The sequence below is a fragment of the Macaca mulatta genome, chromosome 5, assembly GCF_049350105.2.
Source record: "Macaca mulatta isolate MMU2019108-1 chromosome 5, T2T-MMU8v2.0, whole genome shotgun sequence".
NCBI classification, from domain to species: Eukaryota; Metazoa; Chordata; class Mammalia; order Primates; family Cercopithecidae; genus Macaca; species Macaca mulatta.
In genome coordinates, this window is record NC_133410.1 from 47,423,562 (window position 1) to 47,449,597 (window position 26,036).

Sequence of the window (26,036 nt, forward strand, 5' to 3'; positions counted from 1 at the left end):
ATAGTATTCCATTGTATAAACACATTCCAACTTATTTATCTAGTCTCCTTTTGATAGATAGGTTTTGTCCAATTTTTACTGTTATATATGCTCTTGAGAACATGTCTCCTTATGCATATCTGGCAGATTTTTCTCTAGTGACTACACATTAGAATGAAATTACTGGGTTTGGGTTATTCCCAACTTTGACTCTACAAGATATTAACATATTACTCTGAAAAGTATGGTAAAAATTCCCACTCTTGGCTGGGTGTGGTGGCTCATGCCTGTAATCCCAGCACTTTGGGAGGCCAAGACGGGCAGATTGTTTGAGCTGAGGAGTTCAAGATCAGCCTGGGCAACATGGTGAAACCCCCTCTCTACTAAAAATACAAAAATTAGCCAGGCATGGTGGCCTGCACCTGTAATCCCAGCTACTCTGGTGGCTGAGAAAGGAGAATCACTTGAACCTGGGAAGTTGAGGCTGCAGTGAGCCGAGATCACACCTCTGCACTCCAGCCTGGATGACAAAGTGATGTTGTGGTCTTTCTGCTTCTTAGCTCAGGTATATCCAAGTTCTTGTCTCATGACCAGGAAGAATTTGGCACATGGACACTGGAGAGTGAGTGGAGTAGAATTTATTAAGCAAAAGGAAAGCTCTCAGCAAAGAGGGGATGTGGGGTTTTGGGGTGTTTCCCCTACCCAAAGGTGGGAAGGCCCCCAGCATGGCTGAGCTTGGGGCCTTTTACTGGCTCAGAATAGGGAGTGCATGCTGATTGGTTTGTGAGTATGCAAAAAAGATTAAAGGGAAGACACCACTCAAAGGTGGGCACAATAGTATAGAAAACCAATAGAAAAGGGTAGGTATATGCAAAGTAGGTGAAGGGTGGGGATCAATCAGAGGAAAGCATGCCAAACGGAAAGACAAGTTCTCAATCCGGTCTGAGGATTCAACTTGCAGCTTGGCTTTCAGGCTTTAAACTGTCTTCAGCTTGGAGGTAGTGTTTCACTGGGGACCTGCCCCTATCTGCCTAGGCATGTGGCTGCCTCCTGCTGCCCTCAGTGAGACTCTGTTTAAAAAAAAAAAAAAAAAAAAAAACAACTTCAACAACTTCCCGCTCTCACTCAGTTTCTAATACTCGACATTCTCAACAATCTTGCTGTTGCCTGGTCATCATTTTTGTATTTGTAAAATGAGGAGGGGTGGACTAGATGACCTCTGAGGCCTTTCTACATTCTCCATTCCCTTTCCTTGAATTCTCCACTTTCTTTCTTCTTCACCTAAACTAGTTCAGGGAATATCAAACTATTTCTTTTGAGTCTACACACTTGTTGATTCATATTTTATATTCTGAACTGTCTATAAACCTGGGCATCCAATAACACAGTTTCAGTTAACACAGGAAGAACATTACCTAAATTTACAGTGTCCTAAGTAGACTTATTTCCAATACTGTTAAATCAGTAGTTTTAAGACTTTTTAAAGCAATGGACTTTTTAAAAATAAAAATGTAAACTTAATTTTAATATAAATGCCATTCGCTCCTTTTTGTCCCCTTTTTTTGTTTATCTATAGTACATGTCTTAAACATCAGTAAGCTTTTTGTGTGAAATTATTATTATTCCCTTGGTGAACTTCCTGAAATTAAGAAATATTCAAATGCTTCAATGTGTCTTATTACTTTACCCATTAAATTTAAATTTTAAATTTTATTTGATCATGTTTTCAGTTCAAACTAGTACATATTTTGCTATACTAAAATATTCTGGAAATACTTGTGTCAGAGAAATATTACTCTTTATTGCCAAAGAGCACTGAGTATACCGTTTGTAATCTCTAAACAGCGTCGGGCTTTCAAGGTTATAATTGTAGACCTACATTGCCACCTAATGGTAGGAAGCTTAATCACATCATATTTTAAGTTGGAAACGGTTTTTTAAAAAAAATGTATACCAAATGTTAAAGCAATCTCTTCCTATGAGAACTCTATATTATAATAGAGTTGGCAGAAGAACAGGGTAAACACTCACCAGACACACTGACAAGACTAGGGATTGAATTTCTATTCCCTCACTGATCTACCATCTCTGAGTCCCAGCTCCTCTCAGATACAACTATTAGGGATCTTCAGATTTTATCCTACCCACCTCCCCCTCCTCACTCCTGCCCTTATGCCAGAACTGTTCTAGTCCTCATATGTTAAGATGCTAGTTCTGGACTACCAATTGGAGTCTAGAATCAACTTGGAATATGACTGGTGTCTGGGTTGCTAAAAGGTGAGTTCCTGCTTTGGCATCCACGGTATCCAAGTCAACATTCTTATCATGAATTTCCCTAAAGCTACATGTTTCCTCTCAAAAAAAAAAAAAAAAAAAAAAAAATCCCTGATGAAGCTGGAATCCAATTATGAACCTCTGCATTGCACCCCAGGTGTCTGTAAACTAAAGCCCACAGTGCAGGTTAAGCACATCAGATTCCTCTCTACATGGAGGAGTCATAAAAAAAGAATAGTTGGCTAAATTCTCCTTACCCCAAGACTTTGAGCCAAGAATCAGCCACCTGTACATTGTAAGCATCAGCAAGACTATGGAGCTTGGGTCAGGGGTCACCAAATCAGAATCCTTGGCTGTATCTCTAGCCCAGATGAGACTCAAAGTATTCACCCTAGTCCTGGACGCTGTAATTAGGGATGCTTCTTCTTGGGAGCCAGCTCTGAGCCAGGTATGTAACTCTTATTCTCCCGATATTACCATATCTGCCTGGTACGAGTAGCCAGCAAGCCTCTTATACTGTCTTAGAGGTTTTTATAACAGGCAAGACATGGCACAAAGAAAAAGAACAAAATGCAGATGCAGGAGAAGTAATAACAAGAACAAGAAGAAAAAGAGAGGAAAAGGAGAACTTGTGTCAGGCAGAAATACATTATGGTATTATATACAACGCACCCACTCCAGTGGGGTCGTGGGGGTGGTTCCCCTACCCAAAGGCAGGAAAAAGTCCCTCAGCATGGCTGAGTTTGGGGCCTTTTATGGGCTCAGAATAGGGAGTGCATGCTGATTGGTTTGTGAGTACACAAAAAAGATTAAAGTGAAGACACCACTCAAAGGTGGGCACAACAGTGTAGAAAACCAATAGAAAAGGGTAGGTATATGTAAAGTAAGCAAAGGGTGGGAACGTGAACCTGGAAGGCCAAGCTTGCAGTGGAGAAATACTTGCCAACTGATATTGAAGGAACAGCCAAGATGAATGGAAACACAGGACTTCAAAGACATAATGTATAGTTCAGTGGATATTCTACTGGTATAACAGAATAAAATATTCCATCTGGTGGGGCGCTTCCAAGATAGCTGAATAGGAACAGCTCCAGTCTATAGCTCCCAGCCAGAGCAATGCAGAAGACGGGTGATTTCTGCATTTCCAACTTAGGTATCGGGTTCATCTCACTGGGGTGTGTTGGACAGTGGGTGCAGCCCACCGAGTGAGAGCCGAAGCAGGGTGAGGCATTGCCTCACCCAGGAAGCGAAAGGAGTCAGGGAATTCCCTTTTCTAACCAAGGGAAACCGTGACACACGGCACATGGAAAATTGGGTCACTCCCACCCAAATACTATGCTTTTCAAAGGGTATTAGCAAATGGCACACCAAGAGATTATATCCCGCGCCTGGCTCAGGGGGTCCCACTCCCACGAAGCCTCACTCATTGCTAGCGCAGCAGTCTGAGATCAAACTGCAAGGCAGCTGCAAGGCTGGGGGAGGGGTGCCCGCCATTGCTGAGGCTTGAGTAAGTAAACAAAGCGGCCTGGAAGCTCAACTGGGTGGAGCCCACCACAGCTCAGAGAGGCCTGCCTGCCTCTGTAGCCTCCACTTCTGCGGACAGGGCATACCCAAACAAAAGGCAGCAGAAACCTCTGCAGATTTAAATGTCCCTGTCTGACAGCTTTGAAGAGAGTAGTGGTTCTCCCAGCATGGAGTTTGAGATCTGAGAATGGACAGACTGCCTCCTCAAGTGGGTCCCTGACCCCCGAGTAGCCTAACCAGGAGGCACCCCCCCAGTAGGGGCAGACTGACACCTCACACAGCCGGGTACCCCTCTGAGACGAAGCTTCCAGAGAAGTGATCAGGCAGCAACATTTGCTGTTCAGGAATATTCGCTGTTCTGCAGCCTCCCCTGCTGATACCCAGGCAAACAGGGTCTGGAGTGGACCTCCAGCAAACTCCACCAGACCTGCAGCTGAGGGTCCTGATTGTTAGAAGGAAAACTAACAAACAGAAAGGACATCCACCCCAAAACCCCATCTGTACCATCATCAAAGACCAAAGGTAGATAAAACCACAAAGATGGGGAAAAAACAGAGCAGAGAAGCTGAAAATTCTAAAAACCAGAGCGCCTCTCCCCCTCCAAAGGAACGCAGCTCCTCGCCAGCAATGGAACAAAGCCGGATGGAGAATGACTTTGACTAGTTGAGAGAAGAAGGCTTCAGATGATCAAACTTCTCTGAGCTAAAGGAGGAATTTCAAACCCGTCGCAAAGTGCTAAAAACCTTGAAAAAAGATTAGATGAATGGCTAACTAGAATAACCAGTGTAGAGAAGTCCTTAAATGACCTGATGAAGCTGAAAACCATGATACAAGAACTACGTGACGAATGCACAAGCTTCAGTAACAAATTCGATCAACTGGAAGAAAGGGTATCAGTGATTGAAGAACACATGAATGAAATGAAGCGAGAAGACAAGATTAGAGAAAAAAGAGTAAAAAGAAACAAACAAAGCCTTCAAGAAATATGGGACTATGTGAAAAGACCAAATCTACATCTGATTGGTGTACCTGAAAGTGACGGGGAGAATGGAACCAAGTTGGAAATTACTCTGCAGTATATTATCCAGGAGAACTTCCCCAACCTAGTAAGGCAGGCCAACATTCAAATTCAGGAAATACAGAGAACGCCACAAAGAAACTGCTCGAGAAGAGCAACTCCAAGACACATAATTGTCAGATTCACCAAAGTTGAAATGAAGGAAAAATGTTAAGGACAGCCAGAGAGAAAGATCGGGTTACCCACAAAGGGAAGCCCATCAGACTAACAGTGGATATCTTGGCAGAAACTCTACAAGCCAGAAGAGAGTGGGGGCCAATATTCAACATTCTTAAAGAAAAGAATTTTCAACCCAGAATTTCATATCCAGCCAAACTAAACTTCATAAGTGAAGGAGAAATAAAATCCTTTACAGACAAGCAAATGCTGAGAGATTTTGTCACCACCAGGCCTGCCCTACAAGAGATCCTGAAGGAAGCACTAAACATGGAAAGGAACAACCAGACCAGCCACTGCAAAAACACCAAAATGTAAAGACCAGAGATGCTAGGAAGAAACTGCATCAACTAATGAGCAAAATAACCAGCTAACATCATAATGACGCCATCAAATTCACACATAACAATATTAACCTTAAATGTAAATGGGCTAAATGCCCCAATTGAAAGACACAGACTGGCAAATTGGATAAAGAATCAAGACCCATCAGTATGCTGTATTCAGGAGACCCATCTCACATGCAGAGACACACATAGGCTCAAAATAAAGAGATGGAGGAAGATCTCCCAAGCAAATGTAAAACAAAAAAAAGCAGGGGTTGCAATCCTAGTCTCTGATAAAACACACTTGAAACCATCAAAGATCAAAAGAGACAAAGAAGGCCATTCCATAACAGTAAAGGGATCAGTTCAACAAGAAGAGCTAACTATTGTAAATATATAAGCACCCAATACAGGAGCACCCAGATTCATAAAGCAAGTCCTTAGAGATTTACAAAGAGACTTAGACTCCTACACAATAATAATGGGAGAGTTTAACACCCCACTGTCAACATTAGATCAATGAGACAGAAAGTTAACAAGGATATCCAGGAATTGAACTAAACTCTGGACCAAGTGCACCTAATAGACATCTACAGAACTCTCCACCCCAAATCAACAGAATATACATTCTTCTCAGCACCACATCGCACTTATTCCAAAATTGACCACATAGTTGGAAGTAAAACACTCCTCAGCAAATGTAAAACAACAGAAATTATAACAAACTGTTGATCAGACCACAGTGCAATCGAACTAGAACTCAGGATTAAGAAACTCACTCAAAACCACTGAACTACATGGAAACTGAACAACCTGCTCCTGAATGAATACTGGTTACAAAACGAAATGAAGGCAGAAATAAAGATGTTCCTCGAAACCAATGAGAACAAAGACACAACGTACCAGAATCTCTGGGACACATTTAAAGCAGTGTGTAGAGGGAAATTTATAGCACTAAATGCCCACAAGAGAAAGCAGGAAAGATCTAAAATCAACACCCTAACATAACAATTAAAAGAACTAGAGAAGCAAGAGCAAGCACATTCAAAAGCTAGCAGAAGGCAAGAAATAACTAAGATGAGAGCAGAACTGAAGGAGATAGAGACACAAAAAAACCTTCAAAAAATCAATGAATCCAGGAGCTGGTTTTTTGAAAAGATCAACAAAATATATAGACTGCTAGCAAGACTAATAAAGAAGAAAAAGAGAAGAATCAGTAGACGCAATAAAAAAAATGATAAAGGGGATATCACCATGAATCCCACAGAAATACAAACTACCATCAGAGAACACTATAAACACCTCTACCCAAATAAACTAGAAAATCTGGAAGAAATGGACAAATTTCTGGACACATACACCCTCCCAAGACTAAACCAGGAAGAAGCTGAATCCCTGTATAGACCAATAACAGGCTCTGAAATTGAGGCAATAATTAATAGCCTACCAACCAAAAAAAGTCCAGGACCAGATGGATTCACAGCCAAATTCTACCAGAGTTACAGGGAGGAGCTGGTACCATTCCTTCTGAAACTATTCCAATCAATAGAAAAAGAGGGAATCCTCCCTAACTTATTTTATCAGGCCAGCATCATCCTGAAACCAAAGCCTGGCAGAGACACTACAAAAAAAGAGAATTTTAGACCAATATCCCTGATGAACATCCATGTGAAAATCCTCAATAAAATACTGGCAAACCGAATCCAGCAGCACATCAAAAAGCTAATCCACCATGACTAAGTGGGCTTCATCCCTGGGATGCAAGGCTGGTTCAACATACACAAATCAATAAACATAATCCAGCATATAAACTGAACCAAAGACAAAAACCACATGATTATCTCAATAGATGCAGAAAAGGCCTTTGACAAAATTCAACAACGCTTCATGCTAAAAACTCTCAATAAATTCGGTGTTGATGGGACATATCTCAAAATAATAAGAGCTATTTATAACAAACCCACAGCCAATATCATACTGAATGGGCAAAAACTGCAAGCATTCCCTTTGAAAACTGGCACAAGCCAGGGATGCCCTCTCTCACCACTCCTATTCAACATAGTGTTGGAAGTTCTGGCCGGGGCAATCAGGCAGGGGAAAGAAATAAAGGGTATTCAATTAGGAAAAGAGGAAGTCAAATTGTCTCTGTTTGCAGATGACATGATTGCATATTTAGAAAACCACATCATCTCAGCCCATAATCTCCTTAAGCTGATAAGCAACTTCAGCAAAGTCTCAGGATACAAAATCAAGGTGCAAAAATCACAAGCATTCTTATACATGCATAAAAGACAAACAGAGAGCCAAATCATGACTCCCATTCACAATTGCTTCAAAGAGAATAAAATACCTAGGAATCCAACTTACAAGGGATGTGAAGGACCTCTTCAAGGAGAACTGCAAACCACTGCTCAACGAAATACAAGAGAACACAAACAAATGGAAGAACATTCCATGCTCACAGACAGGAAGAATCAATATTGTGAAAATGGCCATACTGCCCAAGGTAATTTATAGATTCAATGCCACCCCCATCAAGCTACCAATGACTTTCTTCACAGAATTGGAAAAAACTACTTTAAAGTTCGTATGGAACCAAAAAAGAGCCCGCATCTCCAAGACAATCCTAAGTCAAAAGAACAAAGCTGGAGGCATCATGCTACCTGACTTCAAACTATACTACAAGGCTACAGTAACCAGAACAGCATGGTACTGGTACCAAAACAGAGATATAGACCAATGGAACAGAACAGAGCCCTCAGAAATAATACCACACATCTACAACCATCTTTGACAAACCTGACAACAACAAGAAATGGGGAAAGGATTCCCTATTTAATAAATGGTGCTGGGAAAATTGGCTAGCCATATGTAGAAGGCTGAAACTGGATCCCTGCCTTATACTTTATACAAAAATTAATTCAAGATGGATTAAAGACTTAAATGTTAGACCTAAAACCATAAAAACCCTAGAAGAGAACCTAGGCAGTACTATTCATGACATAGGCATGGGCAAGGACTTCATGTCTAAAACACCAAAAGTAATGGCAACAAAAGCCAAAATTGACAAATGGGATCTCATTAAACTAAAGAGTTTCTGCACAGCAAAATAAACTACCATCAGGTTGAACAAGCAACCTACAGAATGGGAGAAAATTTTTGCAATCTACTCATCTGACAAAGGGCTAATATCCAGAATACACAAAGAACTTAAACAAATTTACAAGAAAAAAACAAACAACCCCATCAAAAAGTGGGCGAAGGATATGATCAGACACTTCTCAAAAGAAGACATTTATGCAGCCAACAGACACATGAAAAATTGCTCATCATCACTGCCCATCAGAGAAATGCAAATCAAAACCACAATGAGATACCGTCTCACACCAGTTATAATGGTGATCATTAAAAAGTCAGGAAACAACAGGTGCTAGAGAGGATGTGGAGAAATAGAAACACTTCTACACTGTTGGTGGGATTGTAAACTAGTTCAACCATTGTGGAAGACAGTGTGGTGATTCCTCAAGGATCTAGAATTAGAAATATCATTTGACCCAGCCATCCCATTACTGGGTATATACCCAAAGGATTATAAATTATGCTGCTATAAAGACACATGCACACATATGTTTCTTGTAGCACTATTCACAATAGCAAAGACTTTGAACCAACCCAAATGTCCATCAATGATAGACTGGATTAAGAAAATGTGGCACATATATACCATGGAATACTATGCAGCCATAAAAAAGGATGAGTTCATGTCCTTTGTAGGGACATGGATGAAGCTGGAAACCATCATTCTCAGCAAACTATCTCAAGGACAGAAAAGCAAAGACTGCATGCTCTCACTCATAGATGGGAATTGAACAATGAGAACACCTGGACACAGGAAGGGGAACATGACACACCGGGGCCTGTTGTGGGGTGGGGGGAGGGGGGAGGGAGGGATAGCATTAGGAGATATACCTAATGTAAATGACGAGTTAGTGGGTGAAGCACACCAACATGGCACATGTATACATATGTAACAAACCTGCATGTTGTGCACATGTACCCTAGAACTTAAAGTATAAAATAATAATAATAATAATAAATATATACCATCGGCATACCCTGATCAAGGTCTGTTTAAGTATCTGAAATGTCAAATTATCAAGAAGCTGTTTTTAGTCATGTCATTATAGATAGGGATAGAAATCTTCTAGTGATCTGTGTTAAGAAAGATTTTTTGAGCCACATCCGGGTTCAGCAGAAGCTGGCTGATCGATTAGCAATGTTTTCCACATCCACACGCTTGCCGGATAGTTTCCTTTTCTTTTCTAGAACATCCTCTCATTAACTCCTTCCTGGTTCTCTACATGCATGCTTCTCAAGCTTTAACATGGATATGAAACACTTGCTAAGATGCAGATTCTGATGCAGTAGGTAGGGGTAGAGCCCATGATTCTGCATTTCTGAGAAGCTCCCAGGTGATGCTCATGCTGGTCCCCAGAACTTTCAAGTCGCCTTTTTTAACATTATGACAATTTCCCTTGTTAATTACCCAGAAATATTATTACTTTATCCTTTTTTCTTACTGCTGGCCAGGCAGAGAAGTAAGAAAATAGCCACTGCTCTCAGGTCTTAATAATCAGAAAAAAATTAAAATTTAATATAAAAGATTCCTAAAACATTCTATGATCTTCAGTGTGATATATCTCTATATTTATATGTGTGTGTATACATATATATATTCATAAAGTCTGATTTATCATGCTTTTATTGGTAAAAAGTTTCTCTCAACCACTCTTTCTCAGTCCTAGACTACAAAAATGATTGATTTTTCCTTAAAATGACCCTGAAGTTCTGCAAGATCCTAAACTCCCTGCTAAATTATCAAATAACTCATTTTCACTACAGTTGCATAATTAATTTTACTTTATTGCAGTCTAATTTTTTAAAATGTTATCCCAAACATGATGTACATGGTAATTCTCAGTTACTTCAAATACACTTCACTCAACAATGGAAATGGCATGAAAGTGAGGGATACTTATTCATTTTTATGAAGATTATTACATAAAACGAGCATATGTGAAAAAAATCAGAAGATACAGCCATTGACAAGTTAATCAGTTTATATCTTTGCACATTATCAGTTGTGAAAAATCCCAAGATATAAAGCTTTTTTAATCATAGTATCTCTCAGAGAGGGTGTGGGCCTTGTACCTTGCATCAAAGCACATTTTCCTCATGGAAAAATTTCCGAACTGAGTCTTCCTCTTCTTTAAAGTTTTATTTGATGTCAGTCACAAGATCAGAAGGATCATGAGGCGTGTCCCTGTCAATGACCAGCTTTTCAGTTCTATGTAGAGTCAATGGGCCCACTTTCTACTCCAGGTCCCTCAATACTTGAAAATTCTGTGTCAATAAGCGGTTTCAGAAATTTCTCAACCTTGGTTAATCTTTGTTTCAGTTTCTGCTGCATGGACTCATACTCAGCCAAGATTCGGGCAAACCTTGTTTGCAGGAGGTCTACTGACCCCTCCATTCGAGTAACTTTCTCTTCAAGATCTTTAGGATCACTGCCAGCATTTGCAATGTTTAGATCCAGTAGACCATCTTTCATTAAAATCTGCTTCCCTTTCTCTTCCAGCATAGTTTTGGCATCTGGATACTCAGTTAGAGCTTCCATGAGGTCATCTTTTGAGAGACAGAACAGGTCTGAGTAGCCAATACTTTTAATATTGGCAGTTCGTCGATTGCCGGCTTTGCTCCCTTTAATATTAAGAATGCTGATCTCACCAAAGTAGCTGCCGTCGCTCAATACCACAAACTGAGTGACTCCATCATCTGCCACCACAGCGAGTTTGCCTTCCTTGATAATGTACATCTCTCGTCCAATATCCCCTTTCTTGCAAATATAATCTCCAGGACTGTAGACTTGGGGTTGCAATTTCAAGACCAACTCCACCAACAGACCAGCTTCACAATCAGCAAAAATGCGTACCTTTTTTAATGTGTCTAAGTGAACATTGATGGCAATTTCTGCTCTTAGTTTATCAGGTAGATACTTTAAGACTTCTTTCTCATCAACTGTTTTTTTGTTGGTCCACAGGTAGTCAAACCATTTAATAACCCTCTTTTCCATATCTTTGCTTACATTTCGAAAATGCATATATTGCTTGATAGCATCAATTCTTGCTTGAAATTCTGCTCTGGCCGCATTCATGTTGGAAATCATAGAACCTATGTTACCAACGATGGTAGCAAAAATTAGCACTCCAATTAGGAAATCAACCACCACAAAGACATACTCAGAATCCCTCACAGGAGGGGGTGTTTCACCAATGGTAGTCAAAGTCAGTGTAGACCAGTAAAGGCTGTATACGTATTTTCTAGCCAAACGGCCAAATTCAGGATCATTAGTATCAGGGTAGACCCATGTATCATTTCCAAATCCAATAGCTTTAGAAATAGAGTAGTACACACATGCATTCCAGTGGATAATGATGACGATGTACATAACAAGGTTGGAAATCCTGAAGATGTTTGGATAGTTTGTCCTTGTTTCTGTTCTCTGGAAGAACTCAAACATACGAGAGATTCGTAATAACCTGTTTAATCTAATTTCTGGATAGTTCCACCCTAACTTAAAATACAGCAAATCAGTTGGTATCAGTGACAGAACATCAAGTTTAAATTGTAAGTTGGATTTATATTTATTTATGAGTTTAAGTTCTTCCTTTACCAGCAGTCCTTGTTCTAGGTAACCTAAAATAAAAAATAAAATAAATTTAGTGTTTCTCCTTTTTATGTAATTGTGAATTTTTGTGAAGTAACTGTCAATTAACTTTGTTGAGGTCAAAAGAAAAATTCATTTTCAATAAATATGACTTTAACAATGTAATAAAATACAAATATCAATCAACCTATGGCTGTAGAAAATATTCTGCTGCAGAAATAAAAGGTAAAATTTTGGCCAGACAGCTCACATCTGTAATCCCAGTACTTTAGGAGGCTGAGACTCAATATCACTTGAGCCTGGGAGTTCAAGGCTGCAGTGACCCATGATAGCACTACTGCATTCCAGCCTGGGCAACAGTGAGACCCTGTCTCACAAAAAAAAAAAAAAAAAAAAAAAAAAAAAAAAAAAAAGTAAAATTTTGTAAGTGCAAAAGTGAAAGTGTACGAATCTCTCAAGGTCTATCATCTCCATCCAGGTAAAGCCATTCCTTTCATGAGTAGTGTTCTTGTGATATTGTGAGATAAATACATATATATATATATATATATATATATGGTCCCTGGCACAGGACTCTTAAAACTCTTGTAATTTCCTAAGCAATATGGTTACTAAGTGATTTTTTTTTTTTAGTCAGAGTCACCCAGGCTGGAGTGCAGTGGTGCAATCTCGTCTTGCTGCAACCTCTGCCTCCCGGGTTCAAGCAATTCTTCTGCCTCAGCCTCCTGAGTAGCTAGGACTACAGGCACGTGCCACCACACCCAGCTAATTTTTGTACTTTAGTAGAGACAGGGTTTCACCATATTGGCCAGGCTGGTCTCGATCTCCTGACCTCATGATCCACCGGCCTTGGACTCCCAAAGTGCTGGGATTACAGGCGTGAGCCACTGAGCCCGGCCCTAAGTCCATCTTTTGTTATGGTATTTGGTTCTTGACCCCAGTTCCTGAAACAGAGTTATTTGTCCCTTGATGTTTCCTGGGTGATAGAAATGTCTTTTGTTCTGGCCAGGTGCAGTGGCTCACACCTATAATCCCAGTGCTTTGGAAGGCTGAGGCAGGAGGATCCCTTGAGTACAGGAGTTCGAGACCAGCCTAAGTCTCTATGATATTATAAGAAAGAAAGAGAGAGAGAGAGAAAGAGAGAGAAAGAAAGAAAGAAAGAAAGAAAGAAAGAAAGAAAGAAAGAAAGAAAGAAAGAAAGAAAGAAGAAAAGAGGGGAGAAGGGAGGGGAGGAAGGAAGGAAGGAAAGGAAGGAAGGAAGGAAAGGAAAGGAAGGTAGGAAGGAAGGAAGGAAGGAAGGAAGGAAGGAAGGAAGGAAGGAAGGAAGGAAGGAAGAAAAAGAAAGAAAGAAAGAAAGAAAGAAAGAAAGAAAGAAAGAAAGAAAGAAAGAAAGAAAGAAAGAAAGAGAGAAAGAAAGGAAGGAGGAAGGAGGGAAGGAAGGAAAAGGTGAGGTCCAAGATGGGGCTGGTCACCAGAAAGACTAAGTTATGTTTAGAAGCTTGGAACTTTTACCCCAACCTCCTTCATCCAGGAAAGGGAGAAGCACTGGAGACTGAGTTAATAGTCCATCATGCCTCCATGGTGAAGCCTCTATAAAAATCCCTGAACTATGGGGTTTGGAGCATTATCAGGTTGGTGAACACATCTACGAACTAGGAGGGTGCCACACCCCAGTTCCATGGGGACAAAAGCCCCTGTTCTCATGACTCTTCCCAACTTTGCCCTATGTATCTCTTCATCTGGCTCTTCCTCGGTATCCAGTATCATATCCTTTATTAATAAAATAAAGCAGTAAACGTAAGTGTTTTCCTAAGGTCTGTAAGTTGTGCTAGCAAATTACTGGACCCACGAGGGAGCTATGGGAACCCCAATATATAGTTGGTCAGTCAGAAGCACAAGCCACAACCTGAGACTTACGATTGGCATCTGAAGCAGGGGATCATCTTGGGAGACTGAGCCCTTAACGTGTGAGGCCTGTTCTAACTCCCGTGAGTGTGCAAATTCAGTTAAATTTTAACCCAGCTGGTGTTACAGAATTGCTTGGTGTGTAGAGGAAACACCACATACATATTGGAGACCAGAATTGTATTGTATTGAGAGTGTAGTAATATACAATGCGTTGTTGTTTTTTTCCCCACCATACACAGTTCGTGGAAGGTTTCCTGAACACGCTAGTGATGTACCTAATAGCCCATGCCACTGCCTTGTCAGAATCCCAGCTCTACCCTGGATGCTTGGGTACTTGCCCTGTGCTGTCTATTTTGCATATTCTTGCCTTACCCCTTCAATGTGAAGCATAAGTGTCCCTTGAGGCTGCATTTTCATCTGTCATTCTTGCTCCCTTAGACACTTGGGATCTTCCCTCCTATGCTGTTACCATGGGGCTTGTGTGTTTTAAACCCAGCATTTCAGCCATCTGATACATTACACTAGGAAAGGGATTTGCTCCTTCTCCTAAACTGACTACCAAAGTTACAAATATGACAGAGCGAGTGGAGCATTGTTCCAGGTTACTAGTATTTAGAGAATGTTCTATTTTACATAATGATTCTTTAAAGGTTATAGTCTGTGTATACTGGTTACATTTGCGAGTGAAGAGTGGTGTAGAAACAATCAGCTTCTACCTACTTAACAGAAATACTTCCGAAGCTATCCCCTCCGGTCAATAATATCTCATCATAAACCACAAAGCTGAGCTAAATGCATTTTTTCCTCCTTCTTATAAAATTTTGAATATGGCTCTGCTGAGGACAACGACATTTTTCCCCATGACTCTTCAAATTATCTCCCTGTTAGGTAGCAATTACTCTTCCCCCTGTAACTGGCAGAATATTTCTGCTCTCTCTATTCCTCTCGCCTGGCACAAAACCAATGAACAAGATAATGGAGGAAAGCCGCATCTACTTGTCAAAAGGTTGCCTGGTAACTTCCTCTGAATCAGCTGGAGTCATCTAAGCCTGTGAGTTTATACATCGTGACTCTTGCTTTCACCTGTGCCTTTTTCTCTAGAACAGATTTTTGTGGGTTTACTTTGAAGAATACTTGGATTAGGAAATGTCAAATTACAATGCTAGAGATAAAAGCATAAAATTTTAAAATATTCAAAACTGAACATATTTACCTGTCCTTGTTCGTACAAACATATCAATTAAATAGACTATGTCTGATACGTAATCTAAAATGAGCCAATATTCTAGGTAATCAGATTGAAGTTCATCAAAACATGCTCTGTAAAAAAAGAAACACCTGTATAAATAAAAAAGAAATGTGGGCCAATTTAAGTAAAAGTTCTCTTTGTATATTTTCTTTATCATGGTGAGAAGCACAGCACACTCAGGCTAGGAGAGGTCCTTAGAGTCCTTTAATCAACCATGGCTTTCCCGAAACTCTCCCTGAGTGGTTGGATTTTGATCCTCACACTTCTGAATTCTAACATCCTTTCCATGATGCTAGTCAGCTTTGTAAAATCATCCAATAAGAATAAGTGGATTGAAGGTTACAAGTATACAGCAAGACAGAAGGAATAAATTCAATGTTTGATTAACAGACTGTACTTAACAAAAACGTATTGAACTTGGGTGATGGACACCCTAAATACCCTTTGTTATATACAAGTAACAAAATTTCACACATACCCCAAAAATTTGTACAAAAAAATCTTTAAATAAATTTAAAAAATAAATGGCCTAAAACTAAAATCAAAATATGTTGGGTGAAACACATTGATCACCTGGTTCATATTTGACTATCTGTACCCAAAATGCTTTAGGAAATTGTGCTTGGCCTTGGATGAGGGAGATGTTTACCATGTAAAAGACACTAAATCCTTGACCTTTATCCACTATTGGCAACATTTTTTTCTCATAGGCCAAAGAAAATAGTTTCTCCCAATGTTCTAATTAAGTTATCATACAACCAAAAGTTTACAAGTCTTCCCCTCCAACAACAGACACTGGGGTCTATTTGAGAGTGACAGGTGGGAGAAGGGAGAGAAGCAGAAAAAATAACTATTTGGTACTAGGCTTAATACCTGGGTGAGAAAATAATCTGTGCACCAAACCCCTGTGACATGAGTTTACCTATATAACAAGCCTGCACATATACCCCCGAACCTAAAATGAAAGGTAAAAAAATTAAAAAAGAAAAGTCTTCCCCTGACCCCTCCATGCATCCCAGTACTGGAGACCCAGTTATACTGAGAACTGAAGCACCTCCTCCTGATTCCAGGAAAACACACTGAGTATAATCTAGCCTCTCTTTACCACCTGCAGTAGAGAAAGGGGGTGTGTCCTAAAAGGCTCTAAGTCAAATTGTTTAGTCAGTGAACTTGGAAATTAGAAATGGGGTGAGATCCACAAAAACAAACAAAAAAAAATTATAGACACCTGGCAATAACCATTGTCCAGTTGTACATAACAGGTAAGGTGATGCAAAACAGCCAGTTGTAATACGTGTTTCCCGAAGGATCAATAACCACAACTTCTTTCTTCTCCCTAGCAGCAATTAGAAATAAAGGGGATAGTTACCAAGATACAAGAACATTTTTTATTTACCATATTAAACATCATTATGCCCATCAACCACAATTAATGAAATGGAAGTAAGCTGGAGAAGCTCACTCTGCAGTGGGAAGATTAGCATGGAATAAGAGCATTAGTCATAAGAAAGTGGTTAGTGAGGGGTGGATAAATAACGAAATGACCAGTCTTATATTAAAGCATACATTAGGTTTTTACTAAAGCCCTGGTTTCACTGAGATACTGCAGTCAGTTGTATACTTCAGCCACTGAGAGGGAATAGATCCGAGGCCCCCAACACCCAGGCTGTGGGCCAGTACTGGTCTGTGGTCTGTTAGGAAGCCGGTGGGCCACACAGCAGGAGGTGAGCTGCGGGGCAAGGGAGCATTACCGCCTGAGCTCCGTCTCCTGTCAGATCAGCAGCGGCATTAGGTTCTCATAGGAGCACAAACCTTATTGTGATCTGCGCGTGCAAGGAATCTAGGTTGCACACTCCTTATAAGAATGTAATCAAAATAAAAATTAAATTTTTATTTCAGCTTTTAAAATGATGGTAGGATCCTAGAAACCTAATCCTCCTTGGAACCTAAATATTTCTCAGCGATAAGTTATCTTCACTAATGCTTAGGGAAGCGAATTAACCATAGAGAATTAAGAATAATGCTACCGTTGCGAATTTGAGGGAAATTAGAAAAAGTTTTAATTCACTTCCGATAATTTATGTTAAATGTTTATTTTTCAATATTTAAAGACATTTAGTCTTTACACAGGGCTCTTTACTGTAAAGTTTCTTTCTACTTTGCATTATGGAAAACCGTCCCTGCATCTAAAACCCATCACAATTTCATTCTATTTCAATGCCAGTAAAAGTGCTTACTCTTCTTTCTTATCTTTGCTTTTCTCCTCTTTTTTTTCCTTCTCTTTGTCCTTTTTCTTCTTTTTCTTCTCTAGGTCCTTTTTATTTTCGTTTTTATCATCTGACTTGCTGAAAAAGTTAAGCAAGTAGTATTAAAATACAGAAATGTTATGGGCAGAAAAATGTGGGGTAATTCTTGCCAAAGTCTTACCTCTTCTTTGCTTTTTTCTTTTTCTTTTTTTCTTCCGGTTCTCTAAAGAGAAAAATAATATATCTGTCACATAATCACAGTCTTCCACTCTGATTTACTTTCTTTTTCATCAAGCAAATATCTCAGCCTTGCATTCAAAGACCTGCTTCCGTGCTCAAAACCCATCTGGTCTCTTGCTGGAGATTTCTACCAAAAAAAGGGGAGGGATAATTATCCAGATAATAAACAAAAACTTCTAAGCTAATAGATGTGGGAAGTAGAAATGAATGGAGATGAATAAAGGCATAAAACCAAGGAGAAAAATTTAAGAAACAACAGCCCCCCAAGAGTGTTCTTCCAAAGTGTTAATGTATTAAAAATAATTTTTAAAATTTAAGCTTCTTGACATCATTTATATTTATCCTTGAATAAAATCATTGAGAATTTTAAGAAAATGTCATCAATTTTCTTTAGAGGGAATAACTCTGACTGAAGTCATTTTTCATGAGTAATCAACAAGCTGTCTGGTAATATGGTGGAATCTCAATTATTAGAATAATTTATCAGATTTAAGGCCACCTTTTTCTACATACAATTTCTTCTTGAGTGGAGATTGTGTAACTAGTGCCTCTTTCTATAATTAACTTTCTCTATCAGCAGGGGAATAGATTCTGAAGTCAGACAGACCTAGGGTTATAGCAGGCTGCCGTTGTCAGCTCAGATGTCTTAGGAAATTTCATTATCCAGACATGAATGAAAAGGCATCTCATTACCACTAGGATAGTCAGAGAAGGCTTTTAAAAGGAGGTAGGTCTAAAGCTAGGCCTCAAAGTATGACTAAGAGTTGGAGAAGTTGAGAAGAGAGAGGATATTAGAGCAGAAAAATTTCTAAGTGCAATGGACTTAATCTGGGTAAGAATGACCCAGCAGAAGTGGAAAGCCTCTGTTGAGAAGAAATGGAAGATAAGATTGACAGGTGAGGTGAGGCTTAACATCCAAGATGGTCACGTACAAACAGGGACAGAACCATAAAGTTGGATAAGGAAGAATTGACTGCTATGGGAGTACACTTCTATGAGTCAAGATTTGACAGCCTATCATGGATCCTGAAGGATGATATCGACACACTACTCAAACGGCTCTTGGAAACCTGGAAAAGGTAATGGCCTATACAAAATGAAATAAACATTAACACCATGGCAGATGGTGGAGGAAGGTATCAAAAGACTCAGAAAAGTGGCATCTTGAAGTGGATACACTGTTTGGAAGATAGCCTACCAGCTAATTATGTTCCCAAAGAGAGCTCGAAGGATGCAAAAGTGATGTGGAATAGGCTGGTGAGAGGGGCATTAGTAGCTTTGAGAAGTTCAGTGGTGCTATCCTCTGTAGGCCAGGGCTGATGACGGGAAATGCCGTTACAGAACTGGGTTCTCTGAGAGCAACAGGGTTAATAAGATCCAGAAATAACTGAGACTAATGGCAGTGCTTACCCATCAGAAGTAAGGTTTCTTCAGTAATTATAATGAGCATTAAGGTGGGTATGGTAACAAAGGGGCTTAACCTATAGACAGCTATGGAGGAGGTTAATAGAACACAGTATTCCTAGACAGATGGGAAGACTATTAGCTAGTTAGGGTATTATTTAATATATACAACCAAAACAAATGAGGAATGAATAATTAGGAGGTTGAGGTCAACTCATTCCACCAAAAAAATCAGAATCTTTGTAAGGGCACGGTGGCCCATGGCTATAATCCCAGCACTCTGGGAGGTCGAAGTGGGAGGATCACTCAAGTCCAGGAGTTCAAGACCAGCCTGGGCAACATAGCGAGACCCTATCTCAAAAAATGAATTGATTCATTACAATTTAAATTTTTAAAAAAATCAGAATCCTTAGAAAAGTTCCAGATCTAAGCCAATACTTAGACCTAAAACCACTGACTAGAGGAGATGCCATGACCCATGAAGAAAAACTCTGCAACACTATGACAAATATATTCCAGTAATGATTTCCTCAGTCTTTGTCCTAAAGAACCTATGGCCATTACTTAGATCACTGTACTCTGGGGGAAAAAAAAGAATTCCTAGATACATCAAAGACTGGCACAGGATCCAAGTTGATGTTGACACCTAGGGATTGAAGCATCATTGTGGCCCCCTGTTAAACTTGAAGAGCATATGATGGACTGGTAATAATAGATTTCTGGATGAGATATGACTTATGGTGTTTCCACTGAGTCCACAGACCCACTACTATGTGATCATTTCTCCAGTTCCTAAATGTAAAAGTGAAATGTATGTAATTCTTGAATATAAAAGTAGAATGTATACAAGTTCCTGAATATAAAAGAGAAATGTATATAATTGTATAAAATCACGCATGGAGGAGTGGTGGTCTCTCTTAATTTTCCCATGTAATTTATCATCTGACTCCCATAAAAACTAAATAGATCCTAGTGGATGGCAGATAGACTATTGCAAAATCAACCAAGTAGTAGCCCCAATTGCAGCTGCCGTGTCCTATGTGGAAAATAACAGAAACCCACTCTGTGATCATTTCTCCAGTTCCTAAATGTAAAGTGAAATTTACATAATTCCTGAATACAAAAGCGAAATGTAGATTAATGGTCATTGGCAGAACTCCCACCCTTACCCCACTAGTTCCTTGGCTTGTGAGGAAAGAAGGGTAAGATCAAGGAGAAGCCCTTAAGCTGCTTCCCACCTTCTGGCCAAAAGCAACATTGTATCCTGGGGAGAAAAAGAAATTCCATCCTTAAAGACCTAAAGGATGCAGGGGAAGTGATCCCTCTTCATTTCCCCACATAATTCATCATCTGACCACTGCAAAAACCAAATGGACCCTAATGGACAGCAGTAGATGACTGCAAAATCAACCAAGTGGTAGCCCCAATTGCAGCTGCTGTGTCATATATGGAAAACCATGCATTCACTTGATATACACTGCATACCTAAGGTTCTGGGTCAGTCATGTGAATGTCATTTTTCACTACTATCAGGAAAGACGATCAGACATAGTTCCTACTCACATGGGATGACAAACTGTACACATCTACACTCTTCCAAGGCTATATTAACTCTCTTTCCTACTGTCATGACAGTCTTGAGGGACCTGGATCATGTGGACATTTCTCAAAGCACCACATTAGTCCACTATGTCTGTATCAATGGCATTCTGTTAATCAGACCCTGAAATAGGATTACCTTCCCAAAGTGCTGGGATTACAGGTCTGAGCCACCATGCCTGGCCTTCAGTACCTTTCTTTATGTCATTTTCCATGGCTGGAAATTTCCATTCCTTTTCCACTATGTCATTTTCCACTCAGCACCTATTTATCAGCCCCCACCTGTGGCCATATGTGGGGTTCTTTAGAAGGAGCTGATACAGCGTGTTGCATAGATGGGTCAGTTTAGAATGTGGATGCAAGCCAAAATGGGCTGTGTCTGCACCACAGCCTCACTTAGAGACGGTCTTGAAAGACAGTGTGAGGTTAATTTCCCCAATGGCACAGCTTCAAGCAGTATACAGTCATCTAGTTTGTATGGAAAAAGAAATAGTCCAAGCTGGGTGTGGTGGCTCATGCCTGTAATCCCAGCTCTTTAGGATGCTGAGGTGGGAGGATCACTTGAGGCCAACGAGTTGGAGACCAGCCTGGCCAACATGGCAAAACCCCACTAAAAATACAAAAATTAGCCAGGCGGGGTGGCGCACACCTATAATCCCAGCTATCGGGAGGCTGAGGCAGGAGGATCACTTAACTCCAGGAGATGGAGGTTGCAGTGAGTCGAGATTGCACCACTGCACTCCAGCATGGGGAACTGAGTGAGATCTTGTCTCAAAAAAATAAATAAATAAAGGAAAAAGAAATAGCCCAAATTAAGAATATACAAGTACAAAAGAACTCATGGGCAGTCACAAATGCCTTGACTGGTTGGTCAGGGACCTGGATGGAAAGATCAGGGAAAATATTTCGGGAGAAGAGGCAGACTGAATGGACATATTATGAGTGTGAGCACAAAGTTTGAAAAATCTTCGTTTTTGTTTGTTTGTTTGTTTTTTGCTCTTAGTGAACCTATCTGTTACAGAGACCAATGCTATGACTCCAAAACAGTGCTTTCTCTTGAGGAAAGTAATCAGTCACTTGATGGCAAGTTAACTAAATTGGACTCCTGACACCATGGAAGGGGCATCAAATATATTGATAAGAACTGACATATATTATGGCTATTCATTTGCTTTTTTGCCACAGGGCTTTGACCAGTGCCATTACTTAGGGGCATATGAAGCATGATTACTAATATGAAATATTGCTTAACATCACTTTGGACCAAGGACTCGCTTTAAGGCAAAAAAAAAAAAAAAAAGTGGCATTGGACCCTGAGTATGAGATCCCATGGTCCTATCATATGCTGCACACCTTTTGTCAGCTACTGACAGGATAGTTAAGGAGTGACCTTTTGAAACCACAGCTGAGGTGTTATCATAGAGTTTATACTCTAGGAAGATAAGGTGCCATCCTCTAGGATACTGTATATATGCTAAAACAATGATCATTGTATGGTTCCTGTATAGAATGAATTGGTGTGGGAACTAAGGGGTCTAAGTAGGGGTGACAAATGTAGGAAAGGTGTGTTTCCCATTCTTGCAACTTAAGGATCTGTGGGTCTAGAGGCCCTGGCTTCCAGAGGGGTGATGCATCTGCCAGGGAATGCCAGAGCTCCATTAAACATTAAGCTATGGCTACTCCCCAGCCACTTTGGGCCCCTCATGCCAAGAAACCAACAGGCAAGGAAGAGAGTCACCACACTGGCAAAAGTTATTGACCTTGATCATCAGAAGTAGGCAGTGCTGCTGTTATACAATGCAGGGAGGGGAGATGTATTTGCACCTAGGTGGTCTTTTGTTATTTTCCAGCCCAGTTTTGGTGGTAAATGGGCAAGTACTGTAGCCATGACTCAAGAAGGGCATGGTGACCCAGGGCTCAAGTCCTTCAGGGATGAGTGTCTATATTGTTCACACCAGCTAAGTCATCTAGACCAGCAGACCCTAGAATGAGTAGAAGCGGAGAGGGTGAAGAATTTCATTTGAGGCCTCAAAACCACCTGCAGCTGCCAGAGGCCTTAGTTTAATCCCATTAACTTTCCTTTTACAAGCTTTCTCAAGAAAAAAGAATAACCAGGATTCTGGAGTAGGTATTCCCACATGGGGTGAATTTTCTATATAAACAAAATAGATCTGAGCAGCACACAGGTGGGCTGTACAGTGGTTATGCAGGTGGTGCACAAAATTCTGGCACTCATTCTCCACTTGCCAAGAGTGTTGGTTGCTGTCAGCTCAGTTTTTCCTCTCACTTGGTTGGCCTTGGCTGAAGGAAACCACCATGTTCAAGGTTATGCTCCATCTTCTAGGGCCAACCTTTTTCCAGTAACTGTTCATGGGTACAAAGGCCCAAGTCTATTACCTAAATAGGGACAACTCTAAAAGGTCATCCCTGCTCCAGGGATCCCCATTGAATCACATTGTACATCAGCTCTATTCTCTGAAGTTCGACTTCTCCCTCTCCCCAATACTGACCCCCAACTCCCTTCCAGATATTGTTCCCAAGACCATTCCCAACAAACCTCTGCATACAAGCCTCCATCTCAGAAACTGTTTCCTGAGGAACGTCACCTAAGACACATTGGCTCAAACTGGAAAGTTTCCAGGAGTAATGTGTTTCACTTATTTTTCTCAGTCACTCTATTCACAAAGAAAGTCAACTGCATGAACACTATAGACATGATTTTTTCTACATGTATTCAAATAAATGAATGAATAAATACTACTTTTCAACAAAATGGTAGACTATCATTGCCATTGTATTAGATCATTTGCTTAATAAATATTTCCTCTATAACAGATTCAGATATATTCCTATCTTTTTTACTGGTTTTCTTTAAAACCATAGCTTTGGTTTTCTATTGTAAATATACTTACTGGTCCTTATTGCTGCTGTTGTTCACATTAAAAAGTGCAATGGCACCAGGCAGGTACTGCTCTCTGGGAAATGAAAAACATGTAGTGAAATCACAATAGTCACCATCTGTATAATGTCCATGGTAAGCAAATGGTCGGAAAAAACAAATTCTTTCTTGTTTCTACTCATTACTAAAGATGGTCTAGATGATATTTCAAAAACATATTATGAAGCATAAGGCATAAAAGTGTATCCTGAGCCTCCATGAAGCATGACTTGCCAAATGCCAGTGTCTTGAACAAACATGGTGATATGGTTTGCCTGTGTCCCCACCCAAATCTCATCTTGAATTATAGTTCCCATAATCCCCACATGCCATGAAAGGGACCCGGTGGGAAATAATTCAATCATAGGAGTGGGTGTTGCCTATGACATTCTCATGCTAGTAAGTAAGTCTCACAAGATCTGATGGTTTTATAAAGGGCAGTCCCCCTATACATGCTCTCTTGCCTGCCACCGTGTAAGACATGACTTTGCTCCTACTTTACCTTATGCCATGATTGTGAGGCCTCCCCAGCCATGTGAAACTGTGAGTCCATTAAGCCTCTTTTTCTTTATAAATTACCCAGTCTCAGGTATTTCTTCATAACAGTATGAAAATGGACTATAATACACATGGTTAGTAAATGCATATCGGTCAAAGTTCATACCAAGAATTAGCTTAAGTGAACCAACCTCAATGCCAGTAACTCCCAACAAGAGACCTAAGATGGTCAGGGAAAATAAGATGAGGAGAAAAGATAAATAAAAACAATGGGAAGGCTGGAGGTAGTCAGTGGGAAGAAAAATAGGAAAGAGGAGAAAACAGGGGAGGAAAAAAGCAAAGAAAAACGAATTATGTAAAACAGGTGGAAACCCCAGCTCCACACCAACACCACACCACACCCCTTCTGCAATCTCAATTCCGGTATCTGAAGTTTTCACAACTTCTTTATTTCCTACTAAGGATTTTTTGCTTTTCTCTTCTAGCACCTCTCTCCACTGCTCTATTTTCTAAAAGTAGGACCAAATGGGATGGAGCATTTTAGAAAATAACAGCTAACCCTCTCACATGTACTTGCTTCGGGACCCTGAAAGAAGGATCAGAGAGAAACAAGAAATCAGAGGGGACTGGGTTTCTTAAGGGACAGACCCCAATGGGTCTCAGGGAAAATGAAGCAAGAGTGTTTACAACTTGGAACCCCATGGCGATAAATAATCACTGGGCAGTGGCAGTATTTCCCAAGAGATGGCATGGGTAGGAACAAAAATAACTCCTCCTGAGATCCCACATCTTGTCTAGATAGCAGAGGCATTTGACAAGCTTGCTCCTAAGAAGTAAAAGACCTTTTATTTAAACAACAGTTTACAAACCCATTTATGTCTAGTGTTTGATTATTGGAATGCTAAGCATGTGGGAGTTATTTCTATTCTACTGCTCAAGGTCATCGCCATGGTCTGATTGCAAAAATTCAAAACACTGCAACCTTAGGCATAAATGGTTAAAAACAGGCACCAAGGATGGATCATACTGCTCACCTCTGTGATGGTCCTCCCTTTCTGTGTGACTTATAACTAAAGGAACCCCTTGCATGATGGTTTTCATTCTCTGATTCTTCAGATACAGAGGCACTGTCATCATCCTCAGAAAAGGAGCTACAGTCCAATAGGAGGCAGAGAGAGATGTGTTAATGTTTTCAACCACTGCGGAGGAACAACATTCCTCACTAGGGGGACAATTGCCTCACCTCTTTTCCTTCTCTCCTAAACTAACACACATAACAATTTTTAGTGAGCATGAAGTTAGAACTCTACAGAATACATAGAATTATATAAAATGTATGCATAATTCCGTAAAATGCATTTAACTAAGGAATTACTTTCTAGGTTTTCCACCTTTCTATTGTTTGATGCATTGATTGATGTTAATATTTATCAAATAGCAAGTGTGATATCCGGGACTTAGATCATATTAAAAATTTGAATGAACTAGTTTTCTAACTAATGTTTCTTCCCACTAAAAGTAAATTCAACCACATTCATATATATTATATTCATTTATAGGGTAAGCACTTTAAATTATACTTTTAAATCACATTGCTAGCATTTCATACTCTGAGTACCTTTCACATATATTTATGGCAATGTCATCTCTTTAGATTCAAAATGTCCCATGAGGAAAAGCCCTGCCAGTGACTAAAGAAATGTTTGGCATAGGTGCTTAATAGGTGCTTCCAAAAAAGTGACCACAATAATATCTATGTTCAGGCTGGGCATGGTGGTTCACGCCTGTAATCCCAGCACTTTGGGAGGCTGAGGCAGGTGGATAACTTGAGGTCAGGACTTCGAGACCAGCCTGACCAATATGGCAAAACCCTGTCTCTACTAAAAATAC

The 26,036-nt window shown here is 40.1% G+C and overlaps 1 protein-coding gene across 1 annotated transcript in view; it reads right to left on the reverse strand.

Moving 5' to 3' along the window:
- Positions 1-10,242: 10,242 nt before the first annotated feature.
- The window catches only part of CNGA1 (cyclic nucleotide gated channel subunit alpha 1), a 77,442-nt gene continuing 61,648 nt past the window's right edge, over positions 10,243-26,036 (reverse strand). Inside the window, exons 4-10 of the mRNA XM_015138336.3 lie at positions 25,181-25,297; positions 23,623-23,685; positions 17,649-17,690; positions 17,459-17,566; positions 16,450-16,557; positions 15,186-15,292; positions 10,243-12,093 (exon numbers count right to left, since the gene is read on the reverse strand). Coding sequence (XP_014993822.2) covers positions 10,685-12,093; positions 15,186-15,292; positions 16,450-16,557; positions 17,459-17,566; positions 17,649-17,690; positions 23,623-23,685; positions 25,181-25,297 — 1,954 coding nt within the window. The 3' untranslated portion in view covers positions 10,243-10,684. The remainder of the gene's footprint in view (positions 12,094-15,185; positions 15,293-16,449; positions 16,558-17,458; positions 17,567-17,648; positions 17,691-23,622; positions 23,686-25,180; positions 25,298-26,036) is intronic.